We start from the raw sequence: 25764 nt of genomic DNA on the forward strand, positions 1-25764 counted from the left end.
CAGTCACTTGGCAAACAGTTTGCAGAGGCCCATGCAGTGACCCAGAGCTGGGCCTGATGTCCTCTGTCCTCTTGCCAGTGCCACCTCTGCAGGAGGTGGGAGGAATGCAGGGAGAGGAGTCCCACAGGTTTTCCCTGATCTTGCAGCAAGAGCTGCAGACCTGCTATGATCATTCGAGAGTTTGTGGCATATCATACTGTGTTTGCATTTCTCTTCAGCCGCGTGGTGTAAATGGGATGACCTGGGCATGAAAAAAGGTTGAGATGCCTTTCGGGATCTGACTTTCAGAAAGTATTGGGTTTTGCTGTCATTTTGTTGCCTTCACATCATGTTCCTCTCTCCTAGAGATGGAACCCTCTTAAGGTGGCTGAATTTCAGAGCCCCTGAAGTGGGACATCACAGGTCTGAAGTTTGTTTCAGCCATGAACAAACAAAGGCAGCTCTGATTAATCTAACTGGGGCTTGGGTGCAGCTCCAGGTACCACCCCACTGATCGTCTGTACTGTGTAATGGTTAGGCTGGCCTGGTTTTTTGCCAACTAACCTGTGTCTAGATAATGTCTTAGCATAGTTTGGGGGACAGCATGGGTCAGAGACTGTTCCCAGTAAGCGCAGATGAGGCCATTCGCAGTGGAAGAGGAAGAGCATTTTAGCAGCATGGCTCTGGGCAGTGCCCTGCTACTTGTTCGTCGGGCCAGAGGGCAGACCTGGCCCTATTTTATTTGCTAGAATAGATCTGATGTCATGTTGTTGCTCACAGCAATTCAGCTGCTGTCACATTGTTTGAGGTTTAAGCGCATGAAACTGGGTTCACCCATTCACCCAGCCCAGCAAAGCCGCGCTCTGATGTGGCACCTGATTTCCAGGCAGATCCCATATTGACCCCAGTTTTTAGTTGAGCTCACAGACACACAGCAAGCTCAAACGGCTTGTTCAGAACCACACAGCATGTGTGCGTGCAGTTGGAAGGCTCCCAAGTTCTCCTGCCTTCCAGGGCATTAGGCTTGTTTTTTTCTGTTGCCCCTGGAATGCAACTGATTTAATTCTCCTAGGTTCAGCGGATCACATTCAGCCCTGGCACAGCTACTGTTGAAGGCATGTGGAGCTTCACCTCCCCTGAACATGCCTTTGTCTCTCCAAACCCCATCTCTTATATGGCTACATTTGATGGTTTCTTTCAATGCATTTGCTCTTGATTGTAGGGATTTTACGGAGAACGGTTTGGTGAAGATGTGCTTGAAGTGATTAAGGACTCAAACCCTGTGGACAAATGTAAACTAGATCCTAACAAGGTAAGAACACAAGTACAGGTTCAGAAGTAGAACTGGTCCTGAATGTATGCAAACTCAGTGGAACAAATCCTGCCCTGAATTTCACCAAGTAGACAATGAAATCAATGTATATAGTGTCTTGTGACTGCTTGGGATGACAGTTGGGGAAAATCATGCCAGCAAAGGAATGCACAGTTAGCCATTTTGTTCCCTGCCCCAGGCCCTGCCCTTGTAGTGGTTGGTGGGAAGGGAGGAGACGAAAAGGCAGCAGAGGCCCAGGCTGCATTTGCCTTTCTCTGTAGTCTCTGCCGAGTTCAAGGAAGGGAGTTTGCCATTCACTGGCCTCTGGCTTTTTTGCAGCTGCAGCATTTTGTCATTCTTGTGCCATGACCTTTAACCATAGCAGAAATAACAGGAGCATGCCAAGGAGACAAGACTGCCGCTTAGGGCAGGGCATCATCTGCAAGGAAAGGATGGAAACACTTCACGTAAATAGCATGAGAGGAGAGGGGCAGTGAGCTGTATTTTTTCCAGCCCAGAAACTGCTGAGCAACTACCAGCACCCCTAGTCCCTGTCAATGTGAGTGTGATTTTTCTGAGTAAAGGCAAAAAACAGTCCTAGTTCTTCCAGAGGTGGCTTCAAGAGGAAAGAAAGCAAGCTGGGTTATTGCACTGCTAAAAAGCAGGGCATAGGAGTCAGCTCTTCTCCTCTGGCACTGTACCTCACCGTGCTCACCTGGGTTCTTTCCTGCAGGCCTACATTCAGATAACCTACGTGGAGCCATACTTTGACACGTATGAGATGAAGGACAGGATAACTTACTTTGACAAAAACTACAACTTGCGGCGTTTCATGTACTGCACGCCCTTCACGCTGGATGGCCGAGCTCATGGGGAGCTGCATGAGCAGTTCAAGCGCAAAACAATTCTGACAACATCCCACGCTTTCCCTTACATTAAAACCAGGATAAATGTCATCCACAAAGAGGAGGTGAGGCCTGCACTCTCAGGGGCTTCCTGTGTTTGCAGGGAAGTATTATACAAGACTAAGAGAAGTGGATGTTGCTGAAACATAATGTACTGTTGTATGTGTAGTTTAATAGCATGGCCACGTCCCTTCACACCATCACATTAACACAGATGCACCCTCCTGGCCATCACGAGTCTACCTTTCCCCTCTCTGCTAAAGATGCAGAAAATTAGCAGAGAGCGAGAGCAGACAGAAATTCAGCAGAGAGTGAGAGCAGACAGCGCCGTCGGGAGCTGCTCTGGCTGTTCACTGCAGGGACTGTGCATGAGATTCCTTTATTTTGATTTTAAGAACACATTGTTTCTATTGAACTTTTCCCTGTTCCTATTCAACCTAAACTAAAACCAGACCAATTTAGAAAGACGGTATGTCCTGCCACCTCTTTCACCAGTGTATCCAGCTCGCAGCAGCTGGTATGCTCAAGGGCCCTTGGTGAGCTTCATAGTAGTGCAGATTGCTCCCTTCCGTTCTGCTTGAACAACGTGTCCTGTTGCTCTGTGTTACAGCTTACTTGCATGGCCTCAATGGACCCGGGCCAGCAGGGTCCTGAGGACTTATGGAGAGGTTTATCCCAAAGCTATGTTAATTTTTCAGGGGTAGATAGGAACTGATGTGATGCCTGGGTCACAATGAAAAATGCATTTTCATGCAAGGCAGGGAACCTGTGGGTGTTTAGGCACTGACATAGTGCTGTAACTATGGGTAGCTGATTGCAGTGACCACAAAGGGACATGAGTCTGCCTCCTCAGAAGCAATCTCAGAAAGCCCTTGAGTACTCAGATGCAGAAACACATTTAAAAATCAAACTTTTTCTTGACGTTCCTAAACCAAGACTAAGAGGATGCATTTCTAAAGTGCTTCTGCCCAGACTGTCAGTCCTATTGGTGTCCTCCACCACTTCAGTATGCCACCCCAAAGCGACCTTGGTGTTTCTGAAAGTATGTGTCTGGTTGACAGTCTCAACCATAACAAGCGTCCTCTATTCTGGCTACTTGCTCAGATCATTTTGACGCCCATTGAAGTTGCCATAGAGGACATGCAGAAGAAAACACAGGAATTAGCTTTTGCAACCCATCAAGACCCTGCGGACCCAAAGATGCTGCAGATGGTGCTACAAGGATCAGTAGGTACCACAGTAAATCAGGTGAGGATCGCTGTCCAAGTTGGAGATGCTGGGGTAGTGCCTATCACTCAGTGCAGCGGATGCTCAGCATTGGGCCTTATTTCTAAACTACCTTGGATTTTTTCCCCATTCAGTCCGTAGGATGTATTTACGGTCACTGATGGGTCTAGACCAGCTGCTCTCAGTGACTTTGCCATTTGAGTAAGAGCCCTGAAAATGCAGTTAGATCTGGAAAGTCACTGAGAAGAGATAGCCCTGCTCCCCCAATTACCTGCTCCTTCCTGGCATTCGTCTGCCTGCTTCTCCCCCTCTAAAAAAAAAAAAAAAGTTTTATTACTTTCCCTTTGGTTAGCCAGACTCTGGTGGGTGGAAGTAGGATTGTGTCCTGCAGTGGGTTTTGAACAAAATGGAAAGCAAAACTAGTGAATGGAGAAAAATTGAGGAAAAACTGAGGGAGTGTGAGTAAAGCTCTACTAATGCACAAGCTGGGAAAAAATGAGCTGGAGTTTCAAGTTCTGGGTTGAGTTTGCAGTGCTGGCAAACGCTTCCTTGGTTCCATCTGCACTGTTTAAACTTTGTCTTAGTTGTGAGTTGAGCAAACTTTGTCAAGAGTCTTTAATAAGAGAAAACAAATGTAGAATCTGTGCATTTTCTCACAGTTTTCCAAAAGCAGAGTTTTATTTATAAAAAAAAAAAAACCACAAACAACTAAAAGGGATTCAGTTGTCATGATGTTTGGTGATTTATGTCAGATTTACCAGCTGCAATTCTTCAAGATGCATTCTGTAAGGAAGTGTTGCATTTTACAAATGTTTCTGTGTGCAAGAAGTTTCTCCAGTAATTGGATATGACAGATGGTTCCCAGAAACTTACTTTTTCTCTTCTGCTCCTAAAGGGACCATTAGAAGTTGCACAAGTTTTCTTGTCTGAAATACCCAATGATCCAAAGCTCTTCAGACATCATAACAAACTACGGCTCTGTTTCAAAGACTTCACAAAAAGGTATGGAGTATTGTCTTCAAGCTGCCTGACAGATGCAGTTACCAGGCAGGAACATGTACAGTAACACAGGGGCTATCGGGAGAGAGGAGTATTCATATTCTAACTCCATCTGTCCAGTTTCCATATGCAGCTGTATTCCTCAGCTGTCTGGTTGGTTCCCTGTTTCTCTGGTGCTGCAGCTCCATGACTTAAGTTAGATCAAGTGGCTGAAGTTGTTTGGCTTTGCTCTTTATCAGGAATGCCTTAGTGATCATGGCTCAGTTGTGAACAAGTGTTCCTGTTTCGGAAAACACAACTAGCCACACTGGCACAAATGAACTCACAGCTTGGAAGGGTCAGGAGAAACGCTGAATTTGCCAGGAGATTTAATTTCCTTCTGAAGTGAATTTCTCCAAATGGAGCGGAAGCATGCTGGGAGAATTCTCTCAAGAAATGTGCTCGCTGCTCTGCTTTCCTCTTGAGTAATGCAAACTGCAGTCTCAGTCCAGCATTGTTTGCAAGCACCAAGGAATTAAAAAAAAAAAATTGATGTAAAAATGTTCAGTGCAAATAGATCCAGTGGCAATGTAATTTTCCCGTATGTAATAAGTGGCATTGATGATACGGTTCTTTTCATACCCTTTGTTAAAATTACACCTTTCCAAGAAGAAGAGTTCCTGATGAACATCTCATAGTCTGCTATTTATTAATCTTTCCTGGGGAGAGCAGTAGATCTATCCATCTTTAAATCCTCTTGGACTGAAGTGGCTATGTGGAGATCAGCTTTTCATTTCTCTTCAGGGAGGATAAATGTAACTGGAGAGTAAATTGAAATTAAAAGGAGTTGCCACTCTGGAAGTGAAATGGAAATTGGAAATATGACATATCCTCTCTTTTCCCCATGGACATCATGTGGTTTAGCTGAGTCTTTATTGCCCAAAAGACAAGATAGAGAAGGATATTATGTGTCATCCCAGAGGAACAGACTTTTGTGTGCTATTAGATTAACAAGTCTCTAGCAAGCAGGTCTTTTTTTACGTGCCCAAGTTTCACAGGCTTTTCTTTTCTAGATGCGAAGATGCTCTGCGCAAGAACAAGAGCCTGATCGGTCCAGACCAAAAGGAGTATCAGCGAGAACTTGAAAGGAATTATCACCGGTTAAAGGAAGCTCTCCAACCTTTGATAAATAGAAAGATCCCACAGTTGTATAAGGCAGTGCTGCCAGTCACTTGCCACAGGTGGATATTTGATTTTACTCTTTCAGCAGAGATAAGGAGGGTGTAAAACTGGGGTGTCTGATCTTCCTGGTGAACCTGTGACATTTATTTGTTTTCAATTATGGCTCTTTTGGCTGAGTCCATCCCTTTTCCCTTCTGTCCTGACCTCAGAGCACATCCCCTTTCCCAGCAGTTATGGTAGGTAGTGTTTGCAATGGTTCCTTTTGTTCCTCATCAATGAGAATTTTTTTTCACCTGCATCCCATTCTTTTTAGATTCAAAACCACCCTCAGTGTGGCAGGATTTTGACACTTGTTTGTTCTCAGTAGAACTGGAATGAGGAGTTCCACAGGCAGGCAAGGTGGCAAAACAGTTGGTGTCTTCCATCCTGGAAGACTGGTCAGCTAGAGTCTGGGCATTTTGTTTGTCTGCAATGAGACTGAACATAAAAGCCCCACTGGGAATGTATGAAGCAGGTCAGAGCATATAGCACTGTAATCCACTGGCACCAGCTGCGGCTGAGCAGGGGGACTTTGGGTGCATAAAGTTTCTAAAAAAGCTCTGGCTCCCAAGATGGGGGCAGAAGTGTTTCCCAGCAGGTACTCTCCATGTAATCTTTGGCTTGACAACCCCTGTTGTGTCCCCCTGTCAGCAAGGTAGGCTAACGCAGTCCAGCAAGACTGCCCTGGCATCGTGGTCTCACACCAGTGAGTGGGGTGGGCGTTATTTTTTGGAAGGAGCACTGTTAGCACTGAGCAGGACAATGCCTGTAGGAGATTTGGGTGAATGTGGACTTCAGCTCGTGTCCACGCTGTTGGTTTAGGAGAATACAGCCCTGGTTTTGAACCTCTCCTCATGTAAGTGTTACTGAGCGGTAAAGAGCAATGGGGAACATAAAAAATGTGAAAAGATAAACTTGGCAAAATTACATTATAAAAAGAGCAAGACTTAGTGCTGGTTGAAGAAGGAAATGAGTGTTCCTAGCTCACACAGCAGTGCTTAGGATGTTTCTGTAGCTGAATTTGATGTATTTTTCTGTCTGCTGAATACTGCAGAAAGGTGGCCTTTCCTCATTACCCAGTTCTTGACTTTATAAGCTCTCCCTGGATCACATACCATGTCCTAGCTGTTCTCTGCTGGAGTCAGTTTTCACTACCTGGGGATGGGTGGGAGGAACAGTGCTTCCCTCCCCACCCAGGTGGGAGCCTCACAAGCACTTTTGTCATGGTAATTATTTTCTAATCTTGTGAAATTCAGCCTGTGCAGGGAGTCTAATACAGGTGTTCCAGGCAAATTCCGCTTAGAGGTTTATTTGAAAGACTCCAATAAAATTTCAGCAGTGCAGGTGGTTTGTACTGCTTCTCTACATACACATGAATTAAATTTTCTGTCAGCTTTCGTGCCAGTAAACCGTAGGCAGTTAAATGATCCCAGATACAGACCCAAAACCAATTAATTTGAAAAGCAATGAGTTAATGTCAGTGGACTTAACCTTTGTAGTAGCCAGCTGTAGAAAATACTGGAAATCAAGTACAGAATCATTCATCTGACAAGGCTTCTTATTTCATCATGGAAAATATGAGCTCATCATTGTATTTTCTCTCCCTCAGAGACTCCTTCAGCAGGATGAGCCTTCGCAAAATGGATATCTAAACAAGTTAAAAACCAAAATAAAAAAGCACTTAAAAGTAAGGTTTTGAAAAGAAAGAGCCTTGTTATCAGCGCTGGGAATCAAAGAAGTTTTATTGTGAAATAAAACTTGGACTTCATCCTGGACATCCCACACACCTCTTCCTCCATCAAAGTGTTCAGTGGCCAAAAATCATTCTGAATTGTCAAATGTAGACTTATCAATGTTTGAAAAAAATCATGACAGTGGTATCCAGAGTATTGGTGATAAGCTGTAAACTTACCTGTTTTTTAAGGCATTTTTATGACTCAAAGGTACACTAAACGCATTTACGTCTATTTATAGCATTACCTAATGTTAAATTTATTTACTTTTAGTTCATATATTTAATTTATATTAGGACCATATGCATTTTTGAAGTTTTTAATGTAGTGATGATGGTTATTTTGATGGTACTATTAAATATGTGAATGTTTACACTTTAATTCCCCGTGCATTGGACTTCAGAGCTTGCCATCCTTGGGAAAAAGGTTCAGAGTAAGGTAAGTCTTACAGTAACACTTCTTAACCAAGTGGTGATTTTTTTACTATATCTATCATTTTTCCTTTGTAACTCTGAGTATGAATTGCTGCAAAGAAAGATAATTCCATCTGTAGCCATCAGAAGAATCAAGGCACATCTTGTTACCACTTTACCTCCTTCCGTACCAGTGGAGGGGAGTTTCTGCCTGACCGCTGTGTGTACGTGGTCATTTCCACCAGTTGGAAGTCCAAACAGCACAGTAATTTCATCATGACTTTAAATGTATAATTCAGCTTAGCAGTGTACATGCAGCTAGACTGCTTTTTTGTGTCCCTTTTTCAAGTCAAAAACTAATTTCATGGGGAAGAAGAACAAAAAATGATATCACAGTTTAAGATAAAAGCTTACATAGAAAGCATTCTTTGCATTGTTATTTATGTAAAGAAAAACATCTGTTTTACAGCAGTTGTTTTGGTGGCTAGCACAGCACTTCAAGGAAACATCAGAATTGGAGCTGAGTACACAACTCCTAAATCTAGTCGTTTACATTTTTCCTCTCTGTATTGAACAAGGTCCCTTGGAAGAGGTGGTATGTGATTAAACACAAGCTTATTCTCTCTATATAAATACCTAAATAAGCATACATATACATATATACATTATATATAAAAAAAGCCAAATTTGATAAACATACTTTTTACATATATAAAAATACAAGAAAAAAACAGGTTTTATACATGAGCTTTTTAAGATAGCAAACAACTATACATCATCACTTCCATTTGTGAGCATTTGACTTTTGAAACCTAAATAGTTTTTACCTTCATTTCTAACATCCACGTTGCTGTATGTTAGAAGGTGCTGGGGGGTGTTTCTTTGGGGTTCACCCCTTCTGTTTTAGCACTTGTAGCTGCAGCAAGTGCTCACCCTTCTGCATCAGCAGGGAGGGTTTAGGGTGGTGAGGGTCTTTTTTATTCTTGATACTTATTCCAAGTTCTTAGTGGCTGCCTGTCAGTGTGCTCCTAGTGGGATGATTGTACTCTTACTGCTGAGCAGGGCAGTCTCAGAGCCGCCCTGGGCTGTAGGTGCATGGCCCGCCCCGGCAGGATGGTGCAGGGCAAGATGCTAGCTCTGGCCGAGGGGCGTGTTGGGAAAGGGAGAGCAGTACTGCCAATTTTCACTCCTTCTCCCATGCTCTTTTGTTCCAACAGCTTCATAACGATGGTGCTTTTGGTAGCATAAGTGTGGTGCTCTTCTCAGTGTGCCAGTCTCTGACCATTGCCCTTGAACAGAAGTAATCCTGAACTAGTTCTGTTACAGGTTATAACGCAGGAAAGCCTGCATGGAGTTTCTTGCATGAAGAAAAACTACTCCGACGTAAGCCTTCCTGCCCCCTGCCGAAACATTTGAAAGGCCTATTGCAAAGCCCAGGGATGTTGACAAGGCTTTGGAAGCTGTATGGGAGTCAGGGACTCTTATAATGGAAAATACTAAGGAAGGAGGGCATAGCTTTGCAAGAGATTTATATGAAGAGGCATGCAAAGTATTTACAAAGTGAAAAAGGGGAAACAAATCCCAATAGCCATGAAAGAATGAAACCTTAATTTACAGTAGTCCTTGTATATTGTTTCTTCAGCTAGGAAAGCAGCTACTGTAATCCAAATCTTGTATAAATATCCTTTGATTTTACTGGATGGCCCCCTATCAACATAAATCTGACTGTCTTATCAGTACATATAGCTCAACAATTGTGTAGAACTCAAGTGTAGTGTCATGGAAAGTTAGGATTGGGCAGCCATGTTTTGTTTTCCATTGCAGGAAACCACAGGCCATGTGCAATACAGGACATTAGTTACTATGGCAAGCAGCTAGTTCAGGAAGGGTGGCAAGTGCTTTACTTGAGTAAGTCTCCAAAAAACCCATCTATCCATATGCCAGAGGAGTGTTTTTTCATTCCACATATTCCAGCTGATTGTGTTTTCTGTTCAGCTGCCTACAAAGAATGTTTTTAGTATGTTTGTAGTATGATGGAAGACAGCTGGGTCTTCTTTCAATTACACTGGCCAATGTTTTCTTGAATATAATGGTATTTTATTTCCTTGGAACATTTCCTCTTCCTGCAGTTGAATGAAAAAGATAAGTCTTGGGTCAAGTGTGGAAAAATAAACTTTCATTTGCAGGCTGAAATTCAGCAAACCCCATACTGCAGGCAGTAAAAAATAGCATTCTGTATTGTGATTTGGCTACCCTTGCAAGGTAAGATTATAGTTTTTTTAAATGTAGCTATTTCTTGGTTTAGACTATGAAATTATTTATTATGGTGATAATGCTTTGGAAAAGGGAAAGGTGTTAGTGTATTTGTAATTCCAGATTTTTCTCTTCTGCAGAAGATAATTGCTGCAGACATCTACTCAGCATGAGTTTATAAACAACTCTAAACTTAGTCCAGCCTTTCTTACACTGTTTTCTATTGACAGTATAAGCTTTCTAGACTGAAACATATTTTAGTAATACATCATCATTTAGGATATACTGCAAAATCAAGGTCTGTACAAAAATCAGAGGTCCACCGTAACATGGAAAATACACTGAAGATATTTTTCATGAGTTACCTCAGTGTTTATACTACATTGTAATAGAAGACTGTAAAAAACTAAGTATTGCAGAATAAACTAGGTAGAGGTTTCTAGGGCTTTTCCTGTAAATAAATTAATTTGTATTTGAAAAAGTTTAAATATATCCAGAAAACTAGGGCATACTCACATCCTGTGTATCTTCCCTTGTCTCTCTCTGCAGCAGCACTTCATGTCATTCCATCCATCCTGTGACAACACTCATCCTGTTGTGTGTCATATTTTTAAGATTTTAATTGTCTGCAGTTTATAGGATTCACGTTAACATTTCAGCATCTAATATATGATTTGGGATTTTAATCTCTAGTATTTAGTGCCAAACATTTCACTTGTTTTTACAATAATCTGTTTCCCTTTCCCCTTGCCTCTGAACCTTACCTCTAGTCATCAAGTGCCTTCAAATTAGGATATGTTGTACAAGAATCAGTTAAAAAAAGAGAAAATGTTATTTTTTAAAGCACTTTAAATCTTCTGTTTCTCCAAGATAGATAGTTGCCCAACCTTTTTGTAACAGTGCCCAGCCACTTTCACTTTCTGCTTTTCCCTCTCCAAACACAGAAGTCTGATCTAGCCATCTCGGATGCATATAATAATTTTTTTATTTCATATATACATTCTTAACAAAGCATCAAAGCTAAATGCTTTCGTTTTCCCCACATTTCAGTGAGCTCCAAGTACAAATTAACTGTTAAAAGATCACCACTAAGTTCCAAATCCACCCAAACAGATATGCATATTAGAGGGCTTTACTCTTAGAAGTACAAAATTATTTTAATTACACTACACGCTCCCCCTGTTTGGAAGTATTAATCACACCTATTTTACACTTTGCCCATTTAACACCTATGCAACAAGATGCAAGTTAGACCATTCAAACATTTCTATTAAATTCAGTTCCTTCCAATACACTAAACAAGGTTACAAAACCCTTTTCTTGTGCTTCAGGTTGCACTGAGCAGTATAGAACTGGATAAGGAGAATAAACCACATTGATTACCCAAAGACTAAATATGAAGTATTACTTCCAAAGTTACAAAAATACACAACTTCTGATGAAATTTGCTAGTTAATATACATTTACTCCAGAATATGAATACAAATAACTTTTATTTAAAAAAAAAGCTAATAATACAATAGGCATGTCTGAGACCTAGAGTTGTGTTAAAACCACTACTGTGTACTGTAGGCATCATTTAGGAACTATACAAATTGGTATTTCTAAAAGGTAATATCACTATTCTCCAGCATAAAAGTTATTATGTGAGTTAAGTTCTAGGTCATGGTTTGTTAATTCAAGTTGAGCCACTTACACCGAACAAAAAGACCAGAAATATTATGATCCAGTAGCTTCAAAAACAAACAGCTGTTTCTTCCAGGTAGTTTTGATGCAAGTCAGACCAATAGGTGTATGCAAATCCCTAATATTTACAGTCAAAATACAGTATCACTCTACAATTTTCTTATAAAACAGTAGGTAAGGAGTTGATGTAGATGATGATGTTGGAGAAAGAGAATTCAGAAAGTCCTTTTCTTCTGTAACCTTCACTTCAGAATCATCAAAAAGCAGCCACTTCCCTTCATACTCTTTCAGGCTCTGCAGTACATACAGAGCTTTGTTTTCTAGTCCACTGGAAGCAACACCATTTTGCTCGCTGCGTTCTGTGCTGCACTCTGCGCTTCCGTTACTACTGCTAGACTCGGGATTTCTGTTTTCAGTAACTACGTTAAGAAACTTCTCAGGGTTAGCTGGTTTGTTGTTGTACAGGTCACAGTCAGACTTGCTCTTCTGCCCCCCAAGAAGTCCGACAGCTTCCACATTCTTTTTGTTCAGAACTTTACCCGGCTGTGCATTTCCATTGACTCTAAAAGAGACTTCACCATCGTCGTAGTCTTCAGCAACAGTTCTTGCCTCCTCCTCATTCAGTGGTTCTGGTTTAATCATTTCGTACATTTGGTCAGTGATGAAGTTTCCCTTATCTAACTCTAGGCTATTAAGATCTGTAATTTTGACAGAAGCTGTATAGTGTCCACTGCTAATTGTAATGCCGCTGTGCATTACCACTGCAAATAATCCATAGGTGTCATTGGTCGGCTTTGTGCTCCATTCTTCTAGTGACAGTTTGAGAGGCGTCAGTAAGGGAGTGTTTATCTTGGATAGTCCACCATAGCAATCAAACCTTCAGAAGAAACACAAAGTTAAAACCTCTTGCGACAACAGCTCACAATAAATACTGCTTTAAGCGGCCCACGTATTGTATCTATATTAATTTCCTTCTGTTAAAAAGACATGGGCGATCTGAATGGAAGAAGCTGCTCACTTTTCAAACTGCTTATCATGAGCATCTGTCCCAGCCATCCCTGTTTAGTAAAGACCTTTTTTACGAGTATGTATAATGTTAAATCTTACAGCCTAGTAACTATGTATTTTAACTATTTAAGAGATTCCCTTTTTCTGAAGTATCGACTAAAGTTAATGTTTAAATAGTGACGATAAAAGGAGTTAACCTAATTGTTCAGTTATCACTTGTGCTTCTATGCACAAATACTTGCACTTCTTCCCAGACACTATCCTGCTTTCCAGATTAAAAACAAACAAACAAAAAAACCCCTTCAACATCCAAGGTTGAAGTAAGCAGGGGTGGATTTTTTTTTTCCCAAAACCTTTGAAAGAGTCATTTACTAAATAAAGGAATACAAATCTGTTTCACTTAAGTAGCTTTAATATCACTCAGAAAAACTGGGTAAGTAATTTTTCTCAGATCATCTTAGTGCACTGTAATACACTGCCAATGGTAATGCAATGGTTATCTAAGGATGAATAAATTACTAACACTTTCTTATTACTAGGGATTATTCTTCGTTAACTGTCCTATGTTATTCATTGTTTTGAACAATTATCTAGCTGATTTACTTTGAAAAAGCAGCTAGTAGTCCATAAATATTTAGCATTTTGTTGATAGTGCAAAAATTTACAGTAAGAAAAGTTTAAGTCCCTTCATTATAATAATGATCTTCTAAAGAGCTTGAAAAGAAAATAAGTGTTGGGACTTTTACATTATTGTGTATTAGCGTCCTTGAATGATTCTGATCTTACATGATTTACATATTGCATCAGCCCAATTTAATTAACCCCTTTATTTAACGATATGTTATGATGTCCTAATAGATCTCAGTGATGATTCAGTCTTGCTCAACTGTTAGGGTGTTGTAGGGAAAAATATAGGGGAATATAGACAAACGCTGTAAAACTTAGGTTCCAAAGAACTATAGCAACTACTATGAATCAACTTGCATTTTATCATAAGAAAAAATAACTATCTTTAATCCAAGGAAATTGTAGATACGGCGTAACAGTATAAGCATAATTGCAGTAACAGAATATTACTTTTGTTTTAATGGGTTTAGTTTTGATTCTGCTGTGGTTCTGAACATTTCACTAATGTTCACAGCCATAAACCCTTATAAACATAAATACATTTACACACACACAGATGTCCTCAGTCACTCAAGTCTAATTAATTGAAATATCATTTTAGACCTAGGCTTACTATGAACATTTCACTACACTGAAAGAAACATAAAAGAGCATATAATCAGAAATAATAAAACTTAAATCTTCTGAAAATCCCTATTATTAGTAGCCAGAAATAGAGATACTCAGAAGAGAGTCAAAAAACAGAGAAACTGCTTGCTGATACTCTAGATCAGAAATCCAGTTCCACTCAAGCACACTATGACAATCATATTAACATAAAACATTAAAAAACAGGCTCTACCTTTCTTCAGAATGAGATCCAGCATCAGAAAGATTTGGAGAGGAGGAAATAAGAGAGGAAATCTTTTCCTATTAGCTTTTTGTTCTTCTTAATAAGAATCTGAAGACAGAAAAATTGCATGCCAAGTACGCTGCCTCCTCTGACTGATGCACAGTAGTTCATACACAACAAACTTTATTTCTGCAACTACATCTTTTGAGGCCACAAATTAGTGGAACTTTCCCCACTGTACTGAATTAATACCTCAAATTATTTTAGACCCTTAAAGACTTAAGCTATTTTACAGCAACGCTTTTAACACATAAGGATGTGGAATACTCCAAATAAAGATTTCCAGTGGCATAAGCACTGCTGTCACTAATTAGCAAATGTGACTGTAACAAAACTTAAAGTAAGCCTTTAAAAAAAGAAAAAAAAAAGAAAAAAAAAAGAAAAAGAAAAAAATAACTTCTCTTACCTGATACCATTTCACAAGACAAAAATCTAATTTTCTCACCAATTGTTAAATTTATATAGTGGAAATGCTTGATTAGATGTTACCAGTTACACATTTCTTAATAGCTTCCCAGTCTGAGCACACATGGCCTAGCATTTTTTTCCCCACACACACACTTGCCAAAGAGAATTACTCATCCCCAGGCAAGTAGATTTTTCACACTGGCTGCTTTATTTACAAAAACCAAATGCTTTGCGAGCCAGCATCTAGAAAAGAGGAAGCAAATCCCTACTAACTGCAAATATTTACATTACCATTCCTTTCTGCTTCATTTCTCTTAATTTATTTAAAACTCAGTCATCAGAAAACTCAGTAGAGCACAACTGAGAAGCAGACAAGATTTCTAAATTTTTGTGGGAGCGAAGAGAAGTTGTATGAAGATTCCTAGTTTAAAAATCTTAGTTTAAGGCCAGCAAAACAGTCCGTTACTACTTTTAGGGCAAACCATTGCCATCTCATATATAAAGAGAGTAGATTACAAGTTTACGTAAGTCAATTGGGAGAAGCTCCATCAAAGCTCATTGTTCAAAAATCACTGTAAGAGTGACTCTGGATACTATGGAGTAAGCCAGTGCTTTCATTTACTAGCCTTGGCTCTTCCCCATTTGATTTGCAGCTGTGCTTTATTACTCCAAATCAAGATGTTTAGAAATGACATGGTTTTGTCCAAGATAAAACACCCAAGCCAAAAATTGGGAAACAGTCTCCGAAGTAGTTTCAGCTTCATCACTGACTTCAGTTCTACATCTGATTTTTCCACTCTTACTTCCTTAATCTCTGGCTGCTAGCACTTGGCAGAAAATGTATGGCATGATGCAGAGGACACATGAGGAACACCACAAGAGATTGGATTCAGTGTGACCCAGATATAGGTCTGAGTATTTTGGAGCAAGGACCTGAAGACTGCCAGGACAGAAGAAGAGGTAAGTGATTCAGGAGATGGCTGGTTAACCTGCAAGCTGCAAGTACTTCCTCACAGAAACAAGAAAGTAGCAAATGTAGGAGCAAACTGAGGATAATATTCAGGTTTCCTTTCAGGTGGACATCTCAGGTTGTATTTTTTTTAAATAGCCTATAACGCTACCAAGATACCATCTCGCATCAAGGGCTAATCAACAATAAGCACTACGATTTTTAAAAGATGTGTAACTTTTTCTCTGCCTTCTTGTGACAGTCAAATATTTTGTAGAACAATGAAAAGACAATTTTGTATGTTATGATCCTAGACTTGTATGAAGAGAAGTTAGCAGACATTACAGAGACAGAGGACGTTTCCTTTCTAGTTTGTCAGAAACCTAGATACTCCTAAAAACAGGCAGAGTGAGAATTCTAGTTTTAATAATCTCAGCAAACTACCTGTAAACGTATCTTAACATAATCCTTGACAATAGTTATTTTACAAATCTGATTTATACTGACCACAGTTATCAGCACTTGTTCATAGAGCATCCTCTGACAAATCATCTGTCAACTTACATTTTGTACCTGTATAGTGCCAAAGATCCTACACACTTCAACTTCTAGATTATATCGGTGACACAAATATTATAAACTAAATGCCATGGAAGACTTCATGCATTAGACTTCCTGCTGGCAAAGTGGCTCTGAAGGTCTAAAGCCAACCAACAGGGAAATGCAAAGCACAAGGAACTGGGTGGGTAACAGGCCAAACTAATTTGTGCCTAAATAACTTACTGCACATCACAAAGCAGCTCAGTGTTAAGCCTCAGAACTACGCCTAGCCATCAGGCTATAAAACACAGGCTGCAGCAAAGAAGTGTGCTTGGCGCTCTGAACAGATGCCAGCTAGGGGGATGCTGAAACCAACACAAGTTTATCCTCTCTTGCTGCATCCAGCAAAGTTAATGCAGGTAGCAAGTTATGTTTTAGTGAATAACAGGAGAAGTTGAAAATACAGGCCAAGTCTGCAAATGTTACTAAGATTGCATAGTCACTCTCAAAAATGCAATTAAGGGTGTAACAATTTTCTAAAGGATCTGGGGAATATTTTATAATTTTAAGAAGTTTCTTCTGATGAAGCCTTCTGTAATTTGTCATTATTTGAATCTCAGTGGAGAAATAGTTTACTGCAAAATGCCATGCATAAAGTGTCATGGCATTGTTTCATTTGTGTATGGTACTGTAGGGACAGGTTTTTCTTCTTTTTTTTTTTTTCCTCCCCTCCCAAAGAAAATCCCTAAATTTCTAAGTATGAAAAAAAAAAAGGTAAAAACGCTCTCATAAGAATAATCTCTTTCAAAAAATAAGGATTTCTACCGTATATGCATCAAACTGATTGCTCAGCAGTTGAATATCAATGACATTAATATTACTGTATTTTTAAAGGAATTGATCAATTTTTCTGCAACGTGTGTTAGCTCTTTAAAATGTTTATCTCCTGATTTTTTTTTTCTGAATTTTAGTACTCACATTCAGTTAGAGACCAAAGGATTACTAGCTGCGACCATAAAATTCAGATCTGTTCTCATTACTTGTTCTGCTAAAGTACTTAAATCTGCCTCTAAACTCACACAGGTGATACTAAAAGTAAACAACATTTTAAGAAACATCAGGATATCAGGCTATTCTAAGAATACAGATAACACAATTTTTTTAAGAAGTCTCCTCAAGTATATTTTCCTAGAGGTAATTTCTGCCACTACTTGTAATCATAGAAAGCCTTTATGCAACTAGGGGCTGTGTCCCACTGGTTGAAATTAATTTCAATACAGAAATCTGCTTTTGCTTTTGGAAAAGTTACAAAACATTTTCATCTCTTCTGATAAGTTTTCCCTTCCAACAGCACAGAGTTTCATAATATAGTCAATCTGCATACTCACTCTAAGCCACTAGCAGCAAAGCACTTCAAATGAATTGTTATAACTTCAGGCATTTTATCGAATAAAAGGCTGCGTTCTGCTTCTGTGTAATGATGGCAGTTTTCGCAGAAGTATTTATCCTCTCCCACAATCCTTTCCACTGACGCAAACTGTGAAATTGCCCATTTAAGAGTCTTCATTTCTGTTTTTGGCTCTGGAGAAACTATAAAAGAGAATCATTACATTCACAGATATGCTATTATTTACATTTCCAAGGCATCCCACCAGAATAACAACAAAACAAAGTATGTCAAGTTAAGACATGTTCAAAAACTACTATCAACACTATAAAGAACACTCAATATGTATGAAATAGAATATGTATTCAAATCTTTGAATCATTTCAGGAAGTGATGAAAATGTCACTTAATGGCCATTATTACTCAAAATTTACGGTTTTCCCAAAGCTTGTCTTCAGATTGCACATACCAATGCTGTTGCCATGTCTGGAAATTGGGTGCATGTATTTGAGACCAGGTTTTTGCTCATTAAGGTAAACTTCCAAAGTAACCAGGAAGTTCCCTTTCACTTTTTACATTTTGCCTCCCCTGACACCTTCACACTGGTAATGACAAGATCGCCTACGATGTCAGTAGCGTTTTTGTATGAACACCACCACACACATTTTATTCTGAAGTCCTTCAACAAAACAGGGAGGGCAAAAATAGTAAAAGTTGCTCCAGTCCATGAGAACTAAAAAAAAATCTTTTTAAAATTCAGAATTTCGAAATATATTGTTGCCATGCTTGCTTTTGAAAATAGCTAAAACTAAGTATAGATCACTAAAAGTTGTGAAAGATACCAGAGGACTAACATTTACAAACATAAACCAAACGCTATTAAGGTAATGACAGTCTAAAATACTGAAAAAATATTTTTTTTACACTAACAAAAAACAAGCTGGTTTCTCATTTCTTTTATTTTTGAGAAAAAATGCAGATAGTTCTTATAAAATGAAGAAAAAGCAGAATAATTTCTTGTCTAGGAAGAAAGGGTAACCCAAATCAAACAAAATACCTATTTATAAGCAGGAAAACATGTACATGAGTGAAGGACTGTAACCAGTCTGTGTTACATGTTAAGACCTGAAACAATTTTAATACTGTCTGGACCTGTCTACATTATCAGCGCTGTGTTTCCAAAGTCTAAAGTTAATCAGGACAAGAGATAACAGAACAGCACAAACAGGAGCAGTGTTCCTCAATAAATATGGTACTGTCCTTCCTCAATGGCTGGCTGAAACAGAAATGTATCACAACCTCGTCGATAATTACTTACTTTCAGAACTCTCTTCAGTTTTAGAAAGTTCATCTTCTTGCACAGGAACACTGATGTCCTGAAAATCTTCTCTTCTTTCAGTAAAGCACTCGCACTCCAAGCATCTTGTTCTCAGTACTAACTGGCCCTGGAACAGTTTCTCCACTAGCTCAAAAACAGCCAGCTCTGTACCTAGAGAAAATATATGCCAGATCACTTACCAAGATGCATTTTATTCAAAAGACACTTCAGAACCTGGCTCCTTCTTGGAAAAATCACTGTGTTACAGACAGACATGGCCTTTTAGGGATTCCAGATAGGAATTTAAAAAAAACAAACAAACAAACAAACAAAGCTGCTTATCGCATGCAATTTTCACAATATCATCTATTTGTTACTGAATAGGGAGCCCCTTTCTCTTGGCCCTCAAACCTTAATTTCTGTCTTAAGATTAGGTTCTTGTTTTATACGTTAAGTGTAACGGTGTCACATTCTGGAAAATTTGTGTTTGTCATCAACACACTGCCTTCATAGTATGGACTTTTAGTCTTCTCGGGGAAGATCACACTTGTATTTTTGCCTGGTCTCTATTTATTCTCAGTCCTCTCCTCCAATGCTTTCTGAACTTGGCAAATTTTAGTCAAATCTGCTGAAGAAATGGAGATCTCAAAAGATTCTGCATTCCTTCGGATTTTTATTAAAATTGGTGGTTGGATCAGAAAGTAAGTTCCATACTAACTACTGAATTCATATCATGGCCTTCCCTCAGAAGTATCTTGTTTCATTGACACAAACAAAATCCATACCTGCCAGACAATTAGCGTATATAATACATCCGGTGTCTTTCCTAGTTCCTGGGAAGGTTGAAAATATGGAAGGACTGAAGAATAGGGAGGGAAGGAGAGGATATTATACGTAAAGACTTGAGACACAAATTCATAGCCAATGGGGTTTGATTGTGTTTGTTCCTGACTAATCTTCCTTTACATCTTGAATCCACTTGCTATTTCTATAGATGACAAAAATTAGTGATAATATATAAACCTGGTACTATTCAGACTTTTTTTTCTATTGTACAATGATTACATAATGTTAGAGAAATACCTCTTGAGCTCTCAGCTAAACCGGTCAAGTTTTGTTTTTTTTTAAAAAAAAAAAAATCACAAACGTGTAAAAATAAATTCTCTTTCATAAAAATCTTTTTCAACTCCTGAAAATGTAGTTTTGTATTCGGAGAGCTCTATGGAGAGCTCTACTGGCTACACAGTCTGAAGGCTGACTTCCCATGCATATCATACTAATTTTAAGCCCATACATTTGTTCACCAACCTTCCTTTTTTGGTTCTTTTTCAGTTCCTTTTTCATTACTGCTTTCCACAGGAGATGCTGGTTCATGATATTCTTCTTTAATATTGTTACCATTTTCGGACTTTACAGACGACTCTTCAAGCTCAGAGTCATCATATTCTTTCCCTGGGTCTTTCGATCCCAAGTTTGTAGTTAACTTTCCTAGACTATAAAATTTAGACAGAATACTAGGCTGTTTGCATGAAGATTTTAACCAGTTTAATCTAAGCCGTGACTTCTTCTGCGTTGGCTTTGCACTCTCATTTTCACTGGAACACTTGGCAATGGCATCGGTTTGATTTTCTAGCTTTTCTCCTGTTGCTTTCCTCTTTGACCTGGTTTGTCTTTGATTTTCTTCTGCTGCAATTTGCTCTTTTGATACTTTGGATTTTTTCTTTGCATTGCCACCCTCAGCATCACTTTTTCTTTTCCCATTTCCTTTGAGTAGCTTGTCTTCAGCCATCTCTCCAACATGGTTACTTGGTACATTATCCTCCTCCTCAGCAGGGTTGCCAGTTCCATTGCTCTCAGTATTTCGATTAAGTTTTTCCTCCAGTTTAGCTGCAGGCTCTTCCATGGGCAGTTTGTTCAATTCTTCCTTCTTCAGTAGCTGACATGTTTCTTGAATGTTACCCAGGATACACTGCAGAACTTCCTGGGCATCATGCTGCAAGTAGCCTTCATACATAGGGTTGAGCTCTCTATTAAAAGTAAAAGTAAATGAGCAAGGCAATGAAGACTAGTTATTCTTTACTGACTAGCTAACATGATTTGAGATTTAAATTAGGGAGTTTAGATATAAAAGCAGGGGACAATCCTCTTCAGGCCTAGAGAGAAGTCCTCTCAGTCACACACAGCTGTGAGAAGGTAGCTACAGCCTTATGCATTTAAACACGCATTCAATTGTGACCTGGTAGTGGTCCTTCTCAGGTCAATGAGAATACTTAAGGCTAAGTACTGTTTTAAATCCGCTGCTGGATTTAAATTATATTCTTACAAGATGAAAATTTACTTTCAAATTTAAGATATCATAGGGGTAACAATAAACATGCAAAACTTCCTATAATGATGCCCCAAATTCAAGACCATCTACCTCCCGTAAGTCTCTAATGCTGTACTGTACAATGACCTCAAAACTTCAGGTGAAAATTCTGACAATGTGTTTAAGACAAGACAATTTGTACCTAAGGGTATTTAATAGCCTTCGTGGCTGAGTAGCAAGTTCATCTGTGTATTTTTCCGGATTTAAGAGAAAGCTGGCTTGAAGCTGCTCAACTGAAAGAATCAATGAATGCAAACTGCAGATTAGTTCGTAACTTGCCAGTGGATCTTCTTTACAATTTCCCTGCAATAACAATATAAAAAGAATAAAAACACTTGCAGTTTTGTCTGTAACAACAAGTTAAACTTTTTCTCTCCTGCCCTCACTTAGTATTCCAACAGACATTTGACAGATTATTTGTCTGCTATGGGCAACAAGTGAGTTTCAGACAATATATTGCTCTTTTGCCAGTAGAAAACAAATGTAAAGCCAGGCTATCCATGATTTTAAAAACACAAACCATCTTTGCCCAAACTCCAATTTCCATCCACTCAAAGTACTGTATCTTAATTATCTTAATGTTAGAAACATGGTGAGATAGTCTCCAATTTCTTCTGTTAAAGACTCGTGCTTACAAGTTTACAGACACTCTGAACACTCAAGTTTGAACACAAGTTCAAAACAACTCAAATCTATCTTTACCTGAAATAGCACTGTAGAAAACAATACTGCAAAACTTCTGACAAACAGAAGAAATCGCATTTAAATTTTCATTATACTCCTGGCGTGCAGCCTCACTTGCAAAATGACAAGTAAAGGAACATGATACGTTACCTTTTCTGCTTTTTGCTCTCCTTCATCCTTCAAAGATTCTTTCTTCTTTGAAATGATATTATATAAATGCTTTACTCCAGTTTTAAAACCAGGACAAAAATATAATACCTGAAAGCAACAGTTTAAAGCAAGAGAATAATTAGTAAAATAAGAATTTACTGAATGGACATACCCACATTTATGATCAAACTAGCTTTGCATCTCCCAAGACTTCTCCACAGCATGCAAAGATACAGGATTATTCATAGCAGGGAGGTGGCCAGAGTACGTAAACTGAAAAATTACCCAATCAAGGCAACTTACAGTGCACACATTTCCTGTAGTATCTTTTTTTTTTCCCCCACTGTAATCAGATTCCCTTCATACTACATCCAGACACCTTCTATGTAATATCAAACTGCAAATCACATCCACTTATGCTTAACCAAAATAAAATTAGCTTTCTGAGGCCCCTGAACACGATCTTACCTGAAGTACGCTGTTAAGGTAACAAGTGTTACCCAGATTGTTCAAGCCCACAAAAGGCAACATGCTGTCCTTTTTCTCACAGCTAACAAGTGAGGGAGGCTGTGCTGCAGGAACAACCTGATCACTATTAAATAGAGAAAACAGCGTGTAAGAGACAATTTTTGAAAGTTACACCTTCTGATATGCATGCACATCTCTCTCCTGGCCATCCACCATCTCAGAGCTAGCTTACAGAATTAATGACATGATTTTGATCTGTACATATTAGTCAGTGTTTCTGAGAGACTCCATATGGCTACTCTGGGCACTCAAACACAGACTCCTCAACTATAACCCTTCTTTACAGCAACCTACACAAAACCAGACAGGTTTACAAGAAGCAGGCAAATCTGCCATTAGTTCCAGTATGTATTTTTCAAAAAAAATATCAGGAGACCGATTCAAGGAACCAAAAAAGTTTTCTTTAAAATACTTTTGTATGTTCTTCGTTCATTCCTAAGGCAGTGCTAAGAAAAACGTGTCTAGCGCATATTTTCTATTACTATTCCCTGCTCCAGATTCACATCACTTCATTTCTGGACGCAAACCAAAAGGATAAAAATGGCGAGGGGGAAACCCCACAAAACCCAAACCAATGAACCTGACACATTATATGCAGTGATAAAGCACCATACTGACACAACAGAACCAAATTTTAAACACATTTGTAATTGACCATGATTAAGCAATTTTTCGATTTAAATTGCCTCACTAGCTGCAACAAAACAAGCTGACAGATTTGCTCAAGGCTTGAAACACCCTAATGAACGACAGTAAGCAGTGCAATCGATTCTTTTACTTGCAGCAGAAATAACCTTTAAATTTTTTATTAAAGCTCACTTTGCAAAAACCTACATTTTAATACACCTTAAATAATTCAGCATCAGAATAACTAACTTGTATTAACTTCAAATAAACTAACTTCTTCAAGTTATTAAAAAGTTTTATGCCAGCCAGCTGAACATCCATAGTATGGCAAACGTGTCTTCTTAAAAGTAAATAGTTCTAGAAATTCGTGGTAGCGAATAGTTCGTTCGGTTTGATTAACTTGGCTTAAGGCTTTATTTAGTACACGTTGAAGCGCATACTTATGCAAGAACATACAACTGAAATGACTGGATGGAGCAGCCTTGTTTATCCATTACATCAAACATAACTCTTGTTCAGCTACCGGACTACTTTCACAATACAACCAGAAACGCTTATTCAGATCGAAACTCTTACATACATCTCAGAGCCTCTGAATTCTGAACTCTTTTGTTCATTTTCCTGGGACTCTGTAAAATCCAGCGCTCTTTTCGCTTCCTTTTTTTGGAAGAGCTTCAGCGAAAGCCTGTTCTTCTTCGAGGGGCTCCCTCTCGCAGGCCCGGTGCTGTCACTCGGCAAGACCCCGGGCATCTTTCCTGGCGGGCAGGTGAGCGGGGTAGGCGGCCAGCCCGGCCGGGAAGCTGCGCTCGCCGCTCACACCTGGCGCACACACACACGCACACGCACACACACACGCGTCGCCATTTACTTTTACTGCGGGAAGCAGCACCGGGCGCTGGAGCGGAGCGCGGCCCCGGAGCCCCCCGCCCCGGGCTCTGACAGCCGCCTCCCCGCCCCGGCGGCACCGCCCGCGCCTCCCGCCTCCCGCCCGGCCCGCGGGACACTGCCCCGCGCCGCCCGCCCTCAGGGTCCCGCCCGCCCGGGAGGCCGCTCGCCCGCCGGCGGAGACGGCGCGGCGGGCCCGGCCCGGCCCCCGGGAGCGGGCCCGGGGCCCGCGGGAGCGGATCGCGGCCGCGGCGGAGCCGCCTCTCCTCACCGCTACATGCTGGCACGGCGCGGGCCGCCGCCGCCGCCCGCCGGTTGCCATGGAGACCACGGGGCGCCCCGGCGCCGCTCTCCCCACCACGGGAAACTTGGCGCGTTTTCCGCGCCGCCAGGACCCGCGCCCTCACCCCTCCTCGCGCCCAGGCGCTCGCGGCCGCCCCGCTCAAACGCCGGAGCGGAAGCCGCCGCCGGCGCCTGCCCGGACCGAAGGGCCATGGTGACCGCCGGCGGGCCGTCTCCCACCAGCTTGTGGCGACCGAGCGACACCTCCCCACGGGCCCGCCGGCAGCGCCGGCGCCGCGCCTGTTGCGCCGCCGCCGTCAGGCAGCGTGGCAGGCAGCCCGCGGGGTCCTGCCTGGGCGCGCGCGGGCGCTCGTAACGGCCCGGCCAAAGGGCTCGGGCTCGCGAGGGGGGAGGGGAGGCGGCTGGGCCGAACCATTCCGCCGAGACGCCCCCCCGACGGCGGTGGATTGGTCCCGCTCTAGCCCCGCCCCTCCCCGCCTCCGCCAATCGCAGCGAGAGGCGCGCGGCGCATGGCGGCGCGGTGCGAGCGGGCCTGAGGTAACGGCCGGGGCGGGGGCTCGGCCCCCCGCCCCCCCCGCCGCCGGCGGCACCCGGTCGGCCCGCTCCCCAGCGCCGCCCCGAGCCGGCGGCATCGCCGGGCCGACACGGCCAGCCACAGCCGGGCGCCTGACGGCGAAAAGCGAGCGGCAAACGCGGCTGGCGCGCGCTGCGAGGCCGGAGGCAGAGCCCTCAGGCCGCAGCCCCTCTTCCCGCCCCGCCGCCCTCGCCGGTCTCGGCGCCGCCTGTTCGCGACCGCGGCCCGCGGGCGGGGCGTGCGAGCGTGTTTCTGGCTGCCCTTCTAAAGCCCGCTTGGTTTCGGCGGTCGTGAGCCCGCTGCGGCAGGGACATCGCTCGCCCCGGCTGGGAGGGGAAGGGGAGAAGGTCTGCCATTGCGGCCTTCGGGGCTTCCCTCCGCCTCCGGGTGTGCGCAGAGTCCACGGGCGGGCGGGCGGCTGCGGCGCCGGCCAGAGCTTGCCCAGCCGACACGGTGTTACATCAAGATGCGCTGGGGATGATACGCTTCAGGATTCAGCCCCAGTCTCTAAATGCATAACGTTGCTGTATCACAAGCTTTCTGCTTTTGGGGGGTTTTTTTGCACTCAGTAACTCCTATGAGATGTGCTAAAAAGCTTTACCAGCACAGCTACGAAGAATGCAATAAATCATAGCTTTCACTGAGGTTGTCAAGGCTGCAAAAAATCCTGGTATGGTCATCAGTATACTCACAAAAGACAATATTTGGGAAAACAGGTTACTCCATTCTGTTCTTTAAACTGGCCCCTACAGAGAAGGTTTGCTGGCATAGCTGTACCAGGAGATCTGTGGAAACCTTTATGTATAAAC

The 25764-nt window shown here is 41.4% G+C and overlaps 2 protein-coding genes across 2 annotated transcripts in view; one reads left to right on the plus strand and one right to left on the minus strand.

Moving 5' to 3' along the window:
• The window catches only part of DOCK7 (dedicator of cytokinesis 7), a 110870-nt gene extending 103596 nt beyond the window's left edge, over positions 1-7274 (plus strand). The window contains exons 46-51 of the mRNA XM_075711218.1: positions 1202-1291; positions 2025-2261; positions 3301-3444; positions 4319-4425; positions 5475-5642; positions 7232-7274. Of these exons, the coding sequence (XP_075567333.1) occupies positions 1202-1291; positions 2025-2261; positions 3301-3444; positions 4319-4425; positions 5475-5642; positions 7232-7274 (789 nt within the window). The remainder of the gene's footprint in view (positions 1-1201; positions 1292-2024; positions 2262-3300; positions 3445-4318; positions 4426-5474; positions 5643-7231) is intronic.
• A 3863-nt stretch (positions 7275-11137) lies between these two features.
• Positions 11138-23960, minus strand: USP1 (ubiquitin specific peptidase 1). Its single transcript, XM_009478764.2, has 8 exons — positions 23774-23960; positions 22507-22630; positions 22039-22146; positions 21347-21507; positions 20145-20863; positions 18837-19007; positions 17520-17721; positions 11138-12584 (listed from the first exon to the last, which is right to left on the minus strand). The coding sequence occupies exons 1-8, from the start codon at positions 23941-23943 to the stop codon at positions 11852-11854; spliced, it is 2388 nt and encodes a 795-aa protein (XP_009477039.1). The 5' UTR covers positions 23944-23960; the 3' UTR covers positions 11138-11851.
• Positions 23961-25764: the final 1804 nt, after the last annotated feature.

This window comes from Pelecanus crispus, chromosome 5 (genome assembly GCF_030463565.1).
Source record: "Pelecanus crispus isolate bPelCri1 chromosome 5, bPelCri1.pri, whole genome shotgun sequence".
NCBI classification, from domain to species: Eukaryota; Metazoa; Chordata; class Aves; order Pelecaniformes; family Pelecanidae; genus Pelecanus; species Pelecanus crispus.

What these genes read in the sequence shown, in the direction of transcription:
- USP1 (XM_009478764.2), bottom strand. Translation starts at nt 23,943, where the DNA reads ATGCCCGGGGTCTTGCCGAGTGACAGCACCGGGCCTGCGAGAGGGAGC. An exon ending in AAAAGAACCAAAAAAGGAAG is followed by an intron (nt 19,008 to 20,144) that starts GTTGGTGAACAA and finishes TATTTTCTCTAG; the next exon opens with GTACAGAGCTGGCTGTTTTT. An exon ending in AACTGAAGAGAGTTCTGAAA is followed by an intron (nt 17,722 to 18,836) that starts GTAAGTAATTAT and finishes TCTCTTTTATAG; the next exon opens with TTTCTCCAGAGCCAAAAACA.